General features: G+C 39.1%; 1 protein-coding gene across 1 annotated transcript; it reads left to right on the plus strand.

The window, feature by feature from the left end:
* Positions 1-14,003: 14,003 nt before the first annotated feature.
* On the plus strand, positions 14,004-16,062 carry LOC131244367 (patatin-like protein 2). Its single transcript, XM_058243988.1, has 6 exons — positions 14,004-14,204; positions 14,588-14,769; positions 14,865-15,051; positions 15,232-15,393; positions 15,494-15,796; positions 15,883-16,062. Exons 1-6 carry the CDS (start codon positions 14,064-14,066, stop codon positions 16,060-16,062), a joined length of 1,155 nt encoding a protein of 384 aa, XP_058099971.1. The 5' UTR covers positions 14,004-14,063.
* The last annotated feature ends 214 nt before the right edge of the window (positions 16,063-16,276 follow it).

Consider the following 16,276-nt stretch of genomic DNA (forward strand, 5'->3'; position numbering starts at 1 on the left):
ATCAACTGTTCTATACAACATCAACTGTTCAACTAAACCCTTCATACCCTAACAACTGTTCCACACACTTCAAAAATCTGCTACCATTGTTCTATACAACAACAGCATTAAGATATATTTAAACAAAAACGGTGAGTGAAGGGCCAGTGAATAATCATACATTTTGAAGTGTGTTTGGACAGAGTGCTAAAAAAGGTTATTTTCTGTTGATCTGAAGAGGCCAGTGAATAATCAGATATGATGCATCATGTGTTCATGAATCTGTAGCTCCACCATTTTGCAGTCTTGGATTAGCATGCACAGATGATGCCTGCAACCTTCTCAATTCCTTAGAAAGTTGGTGGGAGATGAGCTGGCCAGAATGGGCTTGAAGGACCTGTGAAATATTCATGTGCATAATAATTCTCTATGACGCTGTGTATAGGTAATAGAAAAAGAAATTTTGGAAGTAAAAACCTTCAAAAGAGTAAAACTTGTCTCTAGATAAAGATTCATGATAGAGCTGGAATGTTGGAAAGGATTGGTAGATGCATCATTTGTTGCTGCAGAAGGTATTTCTTTTAAGAACTTGAGGCAGTCCTAGAAAAAAAAAGAAAGAAAGACGTCCATGAGTGGACTCTTAAACATTTTCATGTTCAACAAGCTTTAAGAGAAAAAAAACGCAGCATATATTGAGGACAAGTTTATTCATATAATGGCAATGAAATAAAGCATGTGAATCACCTCGAAAAAAGTATCCTTGTATGTGCACAGAAGTTTTGGATCAAGCTTATATTTTTGTTTAAATGGACCACACCACATGAAACAGATAAAATGTACTACGGTTGAAAATTTCTTGGGGGGCACAGAAGTTTTGGATCAAGCTTATATTTTTGTTTAAATGGACCACACCACATGAAACAGATAAAATGTACTATGGTTGAAAATTTCTTAGGGGGCACAAAAGTTTTGGATCAAGCTTATATTCTTGTTTTCCATTCATCCATGTCTGTATGATCTTATGAACAGGTTGGATGACAAATAAACATCACTGTGGGGTCTAGCAATCCAATTTCCTTAAAATGTCATGTCCACATTCAATTGGAAAAGTCAAACTGCATGTACAAGATTTTCCAGAGGTGAACTTTGGGAACAAATTCATGATGGCACCACCAGATGAATGGTCAAGGTCACAGAAATGTGGAGGCCAACAGCACCATTGCTAGCAAAACCAAAAACACCTTTTTGTTTGGCCAAACATCATCTCTATCCTTGTAAATTCATCAGAAATTGGATCAAGTAAAAAGAATTGATGTATTTTTTAAACAGTTAAGATTTATCCTTCAAACTTCATCAAGTTTGAGAAATCAAGTTCTGTTTTCAACTATTCTCATCTGAGGAAAACATCAAGATTCATGCATTCCATGTGAAAGCTGACCCCAAATGGTTGGGACAAGGTTACTACTATGATGACAACATGCCTTTACAGTGTATCCTTCTCTTCTGATCGATAAGCTAAAGCAGAAACATTTCAATGCAATATCACAATGTGGCAGAGTCAGATCCATTTATCTGCTGCTACTGCGGCCAACTAAGAGTTTGGACCAAGACAGTGACAAGAAAGGAATGCTAATAATAGTTCATCTATGACCAGAAGACGCTTGTTTTTTGTCCAGTTGTGACAGAATTTCATTGTTAGGAAATGAATGAATGACCAGCCAAGTTTTCAAATAAATCAAAGTTAGATTATGCTGCATTTGGACTAAAATACCCAAGAAAAATTTATCAACAGATAGCTAATCCCATGATATACCACATAAGAAAAGCATTTGTTGTTTCAAATGCCACCCACTCTTTACAATATTGGCAACATTGGACTGGATTGGACTGTCCCACATGAATTTTTTTTTCTTGGGGATTTCAGTCCAAAAGTAACTGAAACCTCTAGCTCTATAATTCAAGAAACGAGAGAATGGAGACTTACTGCAATACATCGACAACACGACCACGGTCCATTAAGAACTCCTGTAGCTGCAACAGAGCATCAAGACGATCAGACAATGCTATGAATTATATTAGTCTTTGTTGCTCGTAGCTGTCACCTTTATCATTACCTTCGCATTCTCCTTTGCTTCCTGCTGAAGTTTCTTTGACTCTTGGACCACCCTTTCCATGATGAGTTCTTGTTCAGCAAAAGAAAAAAGAAAAAGATTCTTCCTTTTCACGCTTCTCCTGTTCAGCTGCTACCCTTTCTGCCTCTGCAGCAACCAGTCGGGCTTCGAGATCTCGACACATCTAGTATAAAATGCAAGATAAGGTTAAAGAAGAGGTGAGGTCTGAAAATCTTAATATCTTTCTATCAAAACAGTGGGTGGCATTTGAAACAATTGATACTATCAAACATAATAATTGCTGAAATTAAATATATTATTTAAAACATAATATCTTTCTATTAAAACAGTGGGTGGCATTTGAAACGCCAAGTGCATTCGTACTTTTGCCAATCCACACATGCTAGTTCTAGCAGAAAAATTATAACAGCTTAAAAAAATGGAAAAAATAAAATAAAATGATAAAACTCACCTTGAAGCTGTTGTTGTTTCTTCTTCCCAATCAGTTAGGATTGTCATATCAGTGAGATTTTTTGGAAATTCCCAATTCCAAAATGGGCCATCAGATCAACAATCTAGATCACTACACCACAGGCCTGCCCCACGTATAAAAACATATTCTCAGGTCTGAGGGCCATAGAGACTTCTGTCTAACCTGAAAGCATTTGACTGAAAACCGATCCAACAAACGTCCTTGGTTTTGCTACAAATATATATAAGCCATCATTAGTGACAAGTTCTCAATCAGGTAGCTACACATTCTATAGAATTTCAAGTTTATAGGCTATGACAGATTCGTTTACAAACACTGATGCAAAGATTGGAGCCATGTCTTCTTCTTTTCTTTTCTTTTTTGATTTTTGCCATTTTTGGTTTCATGAAAAACGGAACCCAGATTCAGATAGCAATGAACTGAACACAACATTATTCATGCAGTGCTCATACCAGGATCATGATATGATGATACCAATGCCAATCACTGTTCAAATCACTGTTCAAACTAGATTAATGTTCAAATTCACTGTGCAAAACCTCAGAATTTGATGGCGTGTTTTCATGGTCCATGTCAAAGAATTCGATGACAGGCATGCATCCATTTTAAACCAATGCTTTGGAAATAAATAACCTACAATAGGTGGTTGTTTGATTAATTCAAACTAGGGGGAATTTACCAAGGCCTCTAATTGAATGCACAAATAACCTCCCTTACTGCTACTGCTGGTGCCACCATCAAAGTCCCAAACAAGAACAGCTTGCATATCAGTGAGCTTCACTTCAAGTCATCATAATTTGGAAACATTGAAACTGTTTAAATCAAATTCATTCATGGTTGAAAAGAGACATCTACTTCTCACAAACTTTCCTGAAGGATCATTAGGGTTAACTCCAGGAAACGAAGCAAGAATAGATGACACGAAAGATTGGTCTCCAAGCACCTTGCTCATGTCATTTTGGCTCTGACATATCTGTATCTCCCACAGACACATCACTAGATTGACTAGATCTAGGATCATCCATTGACATTGTTAGGGCTTGCTCAAGCAAGGTAGTCGCATCCTCCGTGAGATCAGCTCTTTGAACACCCTACCAATACAATTCATATAAGAATTCAATCAATTTCTATGTTAAGAAAACAAAAAAAAAAAAAAATAATAATCCTGACAGATGGCTCACAGCTGATCTCTACTGCCGCCTAGAGCATGCAAAAAGAAAAAAGAAAAAGAAGATGAATATGCTAAATGGATAGTAGTCGAAATCGCCATTTTGTTTCATTTAGGTGGGAAGCAGGCCCTTAATTCCAATCAAATTCAAAAAAGCATTCACTTTGACAAAAAACGAGTAGCAAGCACGCTGCTAGAGGGGAAAAGGCCGAAACTGCAAATTCAGATGATTTTGAGTCTGAATTAAAATACATGATATGCAATGCCAACCTCATTCAAATTAGAATAATGATACCTGATTCAAGATTGTTTTTTTCCATTTTTCTTTGTTTCCTTTAGTTCAATTCAACTGAGCATGCCTTGCATCCAAATACGCCTTACGTTTAATATAACAACCTCGCCAAAATCTGTGGCCCATAAGAAATCTGCATTGAGATCCATAAATTGAGTTTGGCAGCTTGAATTTGAATCTTGTCAGATCCATAAATTGAGTTTGGCAAACTACATTATGACATTAGAATTATTCAAAAGAGCTTTTCTTTTCCAAACAAACACAAACCCATGTAACTTAAGTACATAATCAAGTCTAATCAGCCATGTTTAGAAAACCAATAACTAGGCACTGAACATGCCCCACAAGTGTTATATGATATTTAAATTTGTAGGGAAATGATAGTTGGGTCATTTGGTAAGATTTCACTGTTCTCACCTTTTGCACTCCATCCCTAGTCTCAACGTTGAAATAGAGTCTGTATCTGCTTCATTTGAATAGTTAAGGGTGTAAACAGGCCATCCTCTAAAAGTTGGGCTGAGCAAATTAAAATTTTGAATAGTAATGGCCTAACAAGCCAGCCCCAAACAGTTCAAAATCCAGTCCCAAATCCTACATTTGGTGCTTCTGAGGATAAACAAACGAAGTGATCAATAAAGCATTAGATTGAAGCCTGAAGGCAAGAAGAATGAAGCATGTATCGATCTATAAATACTGTTAATTACATATATTGAAAATGTACAAGTAAAACATACCATTCAAAAGAAAAACATCATTGCAAGTGCTGCTAAAATGGATATTGTTACACCTCATAATGATGCCTCTGTCAAATTTAGGAATTTTCATGTCAATGCGTGTGTACACACACACACACACACAAGGACACACCATGTAGTAAAGAACTCCCCTGCCAAACTTTAAGTTTATATATGTTTGTAAAAATAAAATAAAATTTAGAGATCTAATGTCTGTAACTTGCAGTATGTCTGTAACAAGCTTATATTTCTTACTAATTGTGACAAAAAGGATGATACGAGTTAGAAATGCTAAAAACGTTTTTCTAATCGGCATTGCAAAACAGTCAAAGTAGCAGAACATAAATCTAATTGACTTTATTACTTCTAACAATAAACAGTTGCTGCTTTAAGAAGTGATGGTTTTTCAACATTCAGTTTCTAAAATTTCTGCACATGGATATTTTACCCTCTCCTGCTCCTACATCCAAGTAATGAGTTACATGCGTACACACACACAGAGCAAGATTTGGATTCAGATTCCCAAGGAAATTTAATAAACACCAAGAACAAGAGTAGAAACCACTGCAAGGCATGGAATGAATAAGTTCTTGAATTGAAGTAGGGGAAAAAAGGGATCACAGCTGCGAAAGGATTTTAGCCATGATAGGAAACATGCCTGGTCAAAGGCAGGGAAAATATAATCTGCAAACTGAATTTCCACAATCACTCGATTCTCCTATTGTGAAAAAATAAAAAACAAACAAAGTTAAAAACAAAACATTTGAAAACTTTAAACCATTCAAAAAATGCCAGAGTTGCATTACAGGAACACAAAAGGTAAGTTCATGATACATATTTTGGGCTATTGTGCGTGCCCCACATTGCTATCACATAATGATTTTCTTTATTACCGGTGCAAATAGTACTCACCATCCATTCTTTCATACAATTAGAGACAAGCCATGAGACAGAAATCACACCAACCAATTGAACATAAGCTTCCAATCGCATGAAAAATAGATATTTAAGATTGTGTGGATAAATGAAATAGATCCAACAAAAAATTTGGACAATCTATCAGACAAATCCCACTTTGCATTGCTTATGATTCCAAAGCAGCACTCTGGTTTGATGATTCAAACCATGCAATTTACAGAATTAGATCTCTCCGTATGGGAACACTCAAACACTCGGTGTTTGAGACCTTCATACTGCAAGTTACAGACATTAAAATAAATGTGAGGCTTGTGACTTTAAACAGACATTAAAAATACTATAATAATGTCTTCATACTGCACTTCTAGCAGCAAATATTCAAGTTGAAAGAACTTTGAGAGCCATCCTGCCTTTGCACATGAATCTACATGGAAATCCATACATACCACTCATCAAGTTGGACCAACCAAGTGGTGCAAAGCTCACACTGGTTAGTTGATCCTGCTTGTCCAACCAAAGGCAGAATCGGTAGATGAATTATCTAGATCAATTATTACTAGAGTTAAAATGGATCATGCACTTCCCTAGACAGTCCATTGATTGGACAGCTAGGATCATCTAATTAAAGTGGTTATTTTGACAAGGATGGACAATCAAAGGTGGGACCTACATGATATACAGTCTAGATTAATGATTTAACAGTATCTAGTATAATGAATATGAATTATATATCCATTTTTCTAGTGACTGACTAGACAATTAGGATCACCTGGCCAAAGAGATTTTCTGAGGGATAGCCAATCAAAGGTGCAACCCACATGATGGATATTCAGGATCAATTATTGAACATTTTCTAGGACAAAATATGGATCACCTATTTACCCAACCCATTGACTCAACGGTTCGGATGGAATGATATACACCAATGATAGGACCCTTTTTTAGGAGTATCTAGATCATCCATCATGATAGGGCCCTTTTTGGTGTAATCAATAAGGCCTGTCCATTTCCTAGTACATTCATTGGATGGTTAGGATCAGCCAATCAAAATGGTTTTATATATATATATATATATATATATATATAGAGAGAGAGAGAGAGAGAGAGAGAGAGAGAGAGAGAGATGGCAAATCAAAGTTGCTACCCACACAATGGATAATATGGATTAAGGATTGGACCTTTTCTAGTACAAACTGGGCCAACTCTTTCTCTATGAGTGGATGATGGTTAGGTTCATCCAATCAAGGTGAATTTTGACCAACAAGACAGATCGTCTCAACAATCAGATCATTTTTAGTATAATTGATAAGAACCGCCTAATTTGCCCTAGCCATTGCTTGGATAGTTGATCATTCAATCAAAGTAATCTGTGAGAAGGATGAACGTTGAAAGGTGGTACCCACACGATAGACAGTCTAGGTAAATGAGCAAACATTGAATAGTACATAAACAAAATGGACCATCCATTTTTCTAGCTACCAAATGGATGATTAATATTATCTGAAAAAAGTGAAAAGAGATGGGCAATCATGGGCAGGCCCCACATTATGTCCAATCTAGATCAATGATCAGAGCTTTTCATGTATAATCAAGAAACTAAAACACCAAAGAGTTTTGAAATACTTAGCTAAAATGCTAGTCAGAAATGGTTCATTGTTGTTATCAATATACATCCATTCTATGTCCTAAAATGGATCAAGTGATGCATAACCCTTCCTCTTGTGCTATGAAGAAATGCCTCTTACCATATTTCAGTTCCTTCTCTACTGTATCATTCCCATTGTTAAAAAGAAGTGATGCTACCAGGTACCTTTCTTTCTCGAAAACAGAGCTGGCTGACACGTGCCAATAGGAGCACATAACACCCCATCAAAGTGATTATCACAAATACTATAGCATTACTTAAAGAAATTCATTGACAAGTCTAATTTTAGTTAAATCACATCTTCTAAATTCAATTGTTCTAAACAGACAACTAACTAATGGTGGTTTGACCCATGCAGATTGCACAAATTTACACCAAGTGTGCTCCAGAAAAAGGACTTGTAACAACAGTGGTGATCTTCAACCTTTTCATTCAATGGGTCCCACTGTGGATAGGTCAATTGCAGGGATTGGACACGACTACCTCTCTGATTGATGGTATTTTACCATTCAATACTGGCATTCTTCTCTAAGAGTCATTTACAACAAGTTGACTGGATGGTTGAGATCATCCTTTTACAGAAACACATTTATGGTGGAGTACACCAGATGAATGGCTGAGACCATGAATTGTCATGCTGACTGGATGATTGAGATAATCCTTTTACAAAAACACATTCATGGTGGAGTTACTGGAGTACACTAGATTAATGACTAAGACCATGAGCTGTTGTGCTACGCATTCAATTTTCATGAAGGTAACAGTTATAATCAAATCTACATGCTGTAGCATTGGGACAAAGTATATTTTGCCAAATTAACTTAGTGCTAACAATTGCATACCTTAGCATGGTAATTTTGCATGCATGCACATCAATCCTGGCCAGCCAAATTATGGCCCCATTGTGAATGAACAAGGCCTGGAAACCACACTGATCAGATAATCCTAGCATTGATGGTCATTATCAAATGGATGGTTCGAAAGAGAAAGGTCGATAGTCGAAATTCAACGAATAAAATTAGATCTAGAAGATAATCCAATCAGAGTGGTTTTTGGGCAATGCTCCACAATTCAGATGGCCTGATCGACCACAGAGCAAGCTGCATGTCCTGAATGTAATGTATATTTACAATACACACACACACACACACACACACACACACACACACACACACACACACACACACACACACACAACACAAAAGAATCATTATTAGGAAAGATCAGACAAGAACCTGTCACTCTAATCTGAGAGCATAGACAACTCTTTTCAGTGCTTCATATGCCTTCAGCAAATCAGATTCCGAATGGGCAGCAGAAAAAACATGCGGATTCCTGCAAACCAACAACCATCAGCATGAGGATCACGCTGAAGCAATCTACCATTCTCCTTACTGTCAGTAATATCATCGAGCACCTTTAGATCATTCTTGAAGGAACTGGTTGATGATTGGCACAAGATATAGCAAAGTAATGAACACTGGCAGAATGCAGTTCTTTCAATGTGAAGTGCCAGACCACCGGCAATCGGAACTCCACATTTCGGCTTCCCCTACATTCTAAGTTTGCAGGAGAAGTAATCAGAAAGATCCACATACACAAATCTGAAAGGAAAAAAAAAATAGCTCATATTCGAAGCTTACCAAGTTCTGCATTCGCTGCCGAGATGTTTTCTGGAGTGAGAGAGAAAAGGGGCGAGAGAGATCGAGATCGAGAGAGAGAGAGAGAGAGAGAGAGAGAGAGAGAGACAAGGGGCGTGGGAGATTGAGAGAGATAGAGAAAAGGGAGGCGTGAGATTGAGATTGAGAGAGATAGAGAAGAGGGGCACGGGAGATTGAAAGAGATAGAGAGACAAGGGACGCGGGAGATTGAGAGAGAGAGAGAGAGAGAGAGAAAGGGGCGGCGTGAGATTGAGATTGGGAGAGAGAGAGAAGAGGGGCGCGGGAGATTGAGAGAGAGAGAGAGAGAGGGAGAGGGGAGAGAAAGGGACGGACGTGAGAGGGAATACGGGTGAGTGAGGAGAGGGAAATGAAATTCGTGAGAGGGGGAAAAGACAAAAGGCAGCGCGGTTTTCCGCATATTTTCCTGCTACGGTCATGCTACAGTTTATAACCGTAACTACAAGCTATTATGACCGTAGCAATTGATCAATCTGTAACGGGCCCTCCACGGCTCAAATTCAACGGGATCCAGACGGGAAGCCTTGTCAAGGGCTTTGTGGGGTCCATATTGATGCAATCGATATATCCACTCCGTCCCTTAATTTTGTAATAATTTTTTCTAGGAAATGAACCGAAACTCTAGGAAAATCAAAGGTTAATTGAACCACACCAAAGATCAGTGGATTAATCTCCACTCTTTTATACCGTGTGGTCCACTTGAGCTTTCAATCTACTTTTTTTTTTAGGTTCCTGCCTAAAATGTTTTTAAAAAATTGATAGATGTATTAGATGGAGCACAAACATTTTAATGGGCCTCATAGAGTCCCTTATCAAGGTATCCAACGTTGTACGAACGGCTGGTGGAATTAGCTTTGTGCTACGGTTATTACAAATTTAGCTACGATTTTAGACCGTAGCCAATGAGCTACAGTTTAAAGCCGTAGCCAAAAACTAGAATAATCCGTAGCCTTTGGTCATTTTTTTGGTAGTGAAACGGCTTGATGCTGGGCTAATTAGGAGGGGGAAAGGCCAGGAGGAGCGGCACGTGATCAGAGTTGATCCTTGGTAAGTGTTCCACTTTGAACGTTGGGAATCGAGCTGCCCAGCTGTCATTCATGAGCACGTGGTCCAGTCTGGCCCAGACTCTAGCATTTGTGGCCCTGTTGTTACTCCAAGTGAAGCTATTTCCTGTAAACCCTGCATCAAGAAGGTCCACCTGCTAGATGGCTTCCGCAAAATCCACCATACTATGCATATCTGCATTTCTGCTACATCTTCTTTCCGAGGCTTCTGCTATTGCATTAAAATCTCCTCCCACTGCCCACGGCCCAATTGTGTTCCTGTTGAGAGTTGCTAAGTCCTCCTAAAGCTGCCTTCTGAGGATCTTGGAACACCTCGCATAGACGATAAAGAGGGAAATTGGGTCGCTAGGAATCTGCATGCAAATAGACAGGGAAAGCATTTGATTTGACGCAAAAGAAACGGAAATATCCAGGTGCCCCTGGAAAAATACCCAGATTTTGCCCCCAATGTCACCGTTTGACAAGGAACTGTACGTGGAACCCCAGCTTTAAGCCAATGGCCACGCAACGATGCTCACTCCACATTGGTTCGAGGATAGCTACCAACAGCAGCTTGAACCTACCGATCAGCTTCTTCAAAGTACTGATCGTTGGTGAATTGCCAACCCCTCGAGCATTCCAATGGCACTATCCATCAGTCACACACCCTGTGTTCATGGCCCTGTGCTTCAAATGTCTTAATCTGCTATACCAACCGGCCTTCCCTCTTGATTGGGACTCATACAAATTCATCTTGTTCTTCTTTCTGATTCCCTTCGCACTTAAGGTATCGGCATCTCGGACTGAGTAGAGAGCGGCGTTGTAAATTAGAAAAGAACTTTCAACCTGAATTTTACTCTCTCACTTTTACAGGGAAAGTAACTCTTCCGTAGATGGCTTGGCTGGAATGGAGAGTAATGGTGGCGGAGATAAGATTTTTAGGAGAAGATGGGATCTTGCAAGAGAAGTAAGAGGGCAGATGGCTATGGACAATGCTAGAATTGGGTTCATTGGTTGGTGCTCTTCGAGTAGTCATGTGATGTGATGCTTCTTTTTTTTTTTTGTTGTTTCCTTTGATTTTGTTTATCTGAGGTTGGACAGTGTTGTATATATTGATATGGGGCCAACCAGATTCTTTTCTCCTTCGAAAATGGAGTGAGAATAGTGCTATTGGGAAGTTAGAGATCTGGCAAGAGAAGAGGCTGCTAGTTCTTGATTGGATTGGGCGAAAGTTATGTCTAATTGGTGCTTTTTAGTCCAGATATGTTCCAGGTGTGTCTAGTTCTGGATGAGTTTGTATAACTTAGTAGAGAGTGTGGTTTCTGTCCTGCCCAGCTAGTTGTAATATCTATTTTTATAAACAAAGTTGTAATTGGTGTGCGTCCACATTTCTTTTTAAAAAAATCTGTGGTCGACATGAGGTGTAGAGATGACATGATTTTTGGGCATGAAGATATATATAATGTAACCCAATTGATGGAAAGATCTGATCTAACACATGTTCCATATTGACACGTGCCAGCTTAAGAAATTAGAAAACTGCAAAATCATAATATCATTCCTTAGTTTTGCTCTTAAAACTCGTAACATTTACCTTAATTTCCATTGGAGCTGCTGTTTGCACCCACTGGTATGGATAAATACACCCATCTTTCTACTTTGTTCTAATGTATAACCTGGTATAATAGAGCAAAACTTCAAAGGGTGGGTACAAAGATTGATGACTTGTCCAAGTCAGATGGGACTCATTCGAGTTGACTCGGACTTGGCTGAGTCCGATCTGATTCAGAACTGAAATATTAGTGACGTAGACCAATTGTCGTGACTCGACTCAGGACCAGGTCAGTCGATCCGAGTCACCGAGTCTTAAAACCATGGATGGGTGTAATTATCAATTGAGTCGTTGCCCATAAACATTCCCTTATCCTCTTTTATTTCAACTTCTAACCTTAGCTATAGCAGAGATTACTTGAATTGTAGCTTCGTAATTCTTGTTCATGCCTCGGCAATGTGGCCCATATATAGTTTCGGTATATTTTTTAGGAACTTGATATTTACACACGCACTTTTGTATAAGTCGGCCCCGTTTGATTCTTTTCTAGTTTTATAAAGACAGCCCAAACCTGAAGGACCCGATTATGGCAGAACCCTCTCTGTCCTGTACACTGGGTAGGGTAATGTATCAATTGGGACCATCCATGGATGCCCCATTTCTCAAAAATCACCCTATAAGAGAATCCCACACATCACTTTTCTTCACTTACACTCACTCTTTTGTTTCTGACCGTCTCTTTGAAGGCCACCGATCAGATAGGCAGGACACTCGGATACATATTTATTTTAAACCACTTTTCATCCACAGCAGGGTCAGCTAGATGGACGGTCCAGATAATAAGTCATGCTACGTGTGCTGTGGATACCCGTCTCTACCATATTCCGGTTCTATCAACTCGGACCTTTCCTCCACGACAGTTAGGTCGACGACCTAAACTCACGTGCGCGTGCCGAAAACCGGCCCGCCCTCTCGTATCTTTATGGAGTTCTGATCCGATCGTTGACTTATGAAAATTCTTCAGCTCGAACCGTTGACCAAGTCGTAAAACCTGTGTTGGCCAAGCTATTACATAAGAACATCGGAGGAAAACTGGTGTTGTAAATATAAAATGCTGCATGTTTATAGAAACTACAGGTAAGATTAGTAATGAAAAAATATTAAATATTAAATAAAACTATAGAAAATTAAGTGCAATTATTTAGATAAAAAAGAAAATTATGATAATTATTTAAATGGAATGGCCTTATTATGAAACCTTGTAGAATATTTATTTTTTAATAATTTTAGTCCTATGTATGTAGTTCTTTCCTTCATGAATGAAACTTTCTATTGATCCAAAAAAAAAAAAAAAAATCAAATTTAAAAGTTGCATTTTACAGGGCATCGTTGTCGTGGCGTATCAGTAGTTCATGCCTGCACTGTGCTGTCTGCGGCGTTGCCGTGGCGTATCACTCTTTGTTCATGCCTGCACTGTGCTGTCTGCGGCGTTGCCGTGGCGTATCACTCTTTGTTCATGCCTGCACTGTGCTGTCTGCGCGAGGGCATCGTTGAACCACATGTGGGTTCTGAATGTTACTTTGAGCCCACAGGAATGTTAGGTCGATTCGAAGCTTCCCGACATCTTCGCCCAAATTGTGCCTTTTGAATTTTTTTATTTTTTATTTTTATTATTATTTGGATTCACTGGGCCATCATGGTAATTATCAATATTGGATCCATGTATGGAGGGCTGCAACACGATCGGACCTAATGTGTTCTGTGGCCTGCATCATTTTGCACCATGGATGCTTCCATTTGGTCCCCCTCACATTCTCCATGAGGCATGTGATTCACCCACAACCGCCCAAAGGAGTACTTAAAATAATTAAATATTTGGAAAGTTATTGAATTTAAAGATCAACCCTACATTCAAACCATGACATGGACCTAATGTGAATGTTATCCATATATTTAAGTGGGCCCTCTGCACTAGCTTTTTTTTTTTTTGCTGGCTCAATGGTTCCTGTAAACATTAAATCCACAGTAAAGTTCAACTAACTCCCTAGTCCTTACCTACACTTCTCACACCAGGAAGGGTAGGAACCTCTCATTCTCTTCCGTGGATTCAAAGGCACTGTTAGGGTTTGAATCATTTGCGAGGTGGACCTAATTTGTAACCACTTAACCATCCGAATATAATCCATATTGCGAGAAATTATACCGCAGCCTACGACTTTGAAAAGTCGCGTCAAAATCCAACTGCAATAGGATAAGAACTTAACGATGATTTTCGAAGAATCGGAGCAGTTTCCTCCCCCTCCTCATGCCTACAAGTACCCGTTCATGCAACGATAACATTCATCATCTACTCTATCGCTTGTTTTCATACAGCTGCCTTATTCACATACTCCTCAAATTTCCTCGTTCTCTATCAAGTTTTGATCAAAGCTGCCTTTCTCAATCCTTCATGGAACGAGAAGCCTCTATAATAAATCAAATCCAGCCCCCAACTTTTGGAAACCTAATCACTATTCTAAGCATCGATGGAGGAGGAATCAGAGGACTCATTCCAGCAACCATTCTAAGCGTCCTGGAGTCGCAGCTTCAAGTAAACTATATTCTTGGAAAATCCTAACTCATTACACTTATGAAGCTTAGGGTGCATTTGGATGCACTATAGAATTAATCACTATTCCTTAGCCTTCATATTGAAGGTCGTCGATCAAATGACATTACTTTCAAGACGGACTTGGAAGGACTGTAACTGCAATCTAAGGCCAACTTCCTTATTTTGGTTACTGGGAAGCACCACTAATTTTTGCTACTTCTTATTGACTAAATTGAATGTTTGCAATTCAATTCACTTATGCATCAAAACGCGACCTTAGTACAAGAATAACATGATTACTGAATTATAATATTTGTACATTTATTATTTTGTGAAATCCATGATTTCATTTTTTTTAATGTCAATGAGAATTTTTGGATCAGGAGCTGGATGGTGAGGATGTGAGACTTGCAGACTATTTCGACGTGATTGCAGGGACAAGCACGGGTGGCCTCGTAACTGCCATGTTAACCACACCTAATGAGAATAACCGTCCTTTGTTTGCTGCCAAAGATATCAAGGACTTCTACATTACTCACTGCCCGAAAATCTTCCCACAATGCAGGTGCTAATGGCAGCATCAATAAAATAACAGTTTCCATGGTGGCATTGAATTGCAATTCACTAACACGTTCTTGATTGTGTTGCTGTCAATTGCAGAGGCCCATTTTCTTCAGCTGTTAAGATGTTCAAAGCAATAGCAGGACCCAAATACAATGGCAAGTATCTTCATGGACTTTGCAGAGAAAAGCTAGGAAAGACACGGTTGCACCAGACCTTGACGAACGCTGTCATTCCAACTTTCGACATCAAGAAGCTGCAGCCCACCATCTTCTCCACCTATGAGGTTCTCTATCATTTCCCCAAACTGATATATTATCGATATCTTCCCTTTCCCATAAGCCAATCCTAGGGATTCTCCATGTACCTTGAGTTTAGGGTTTTCTTGGCCTTTGTTTCTCTAACCTTTACATCTAGGGTTTGTTTATTGCTGCTCAACCTTACCATGTTTTTCTTCCTCGTACAGGTAAAATCTAGACCATATTTGGATGCAGAACTCTCGGATATCTGCATTGGCACATCTGCCGCTCCAACTTACCTTCCCACCTATTGTTTCGAAAACAAAGATTCTAAAGGGAACATAAGCGAATTCAACCTCATCGACGGCGGTGTAGCTGCTAATAATCCGGTAAACCACACCACTGTCAGATACTTGACTTCCACATGTTCTTTGCATTTTCAACATCAAATGACCATACACTAAAACAACTTCTAAACCATGGTTTCAGGCATTGGTGGCCATGGGTGAAGTTACAAGGGAGGTTTTCCGAGGGAACCCAGATTTCTTCCCAATCAAACCAATGGACTATGGTAGATTTCTAGTCATCTCGCTGGGAACTGGTTCGATGAAGAAGGATGAGAAGTACAGTGCGACCCAGGCAAGCAAGTGGGGTGTTATTGGATGGTTGCTTAGCAATGGTTCCACTCCGTTGCTGGATGTGTTCACTCAGGCGAGTGCCGATATGGTTGACATCCACATATCAGTGCTCTTTCAAGCCCTTCATTCAGAATCTAACTACCTTCGGATTCAAGTAAGTGTTCATGTTTTCTCTGAACCGGAAATTTCTAATTGCGACTGTTGCTTTTGCCTAACCAATGTGCTTGAATGGGATGCTAGGATGATACATTAAGTGGGACCGTTTCATCCCTTGACATTGCAACCAAGGAAAACTTAGATAATCTTGTAAAAGTCGGCGAAGGGTTGTTGAAGAAACCAGTTTCAAGGGTGAATTTAGAGACGGGCATCTTCGAACCTGTCAAGAATGAAGGCACCAACGAAGAAGTTCTTAAAAGGTGAAAACATAAAACCCTCATTAATTTTAATCATCAGGAACTAATGGTTGTTTTTTTCCATGGTTTTCTTTTTACAGGTTTGCCAAACAACTTTCGGAAGAAAGGAGGCTCCGCGAAATGAGATCTCCACACACAAAAATATTCAAATCCAAATGATATTGATTGAAATTACAAGTAGGAGATTAGGGAGTGTTTTGGTGACCAACACTTCATTGGAA

Source organism: Magnolia sinica, chromosome 4, assembly GCF_029962835.1.
Source record: "Magnolia sinica isolate HGM2019 chromosome 4, MsV1, whole genome shotgun sequence".
NCBI classification, from domain to species: domain Eukaryota; kingdom Viridiplantae; phylum Streptophyta; class Magnoliopsida; order Magnoliales; family Magnoliaceae; genus Magnolia; species Magnolia sinica.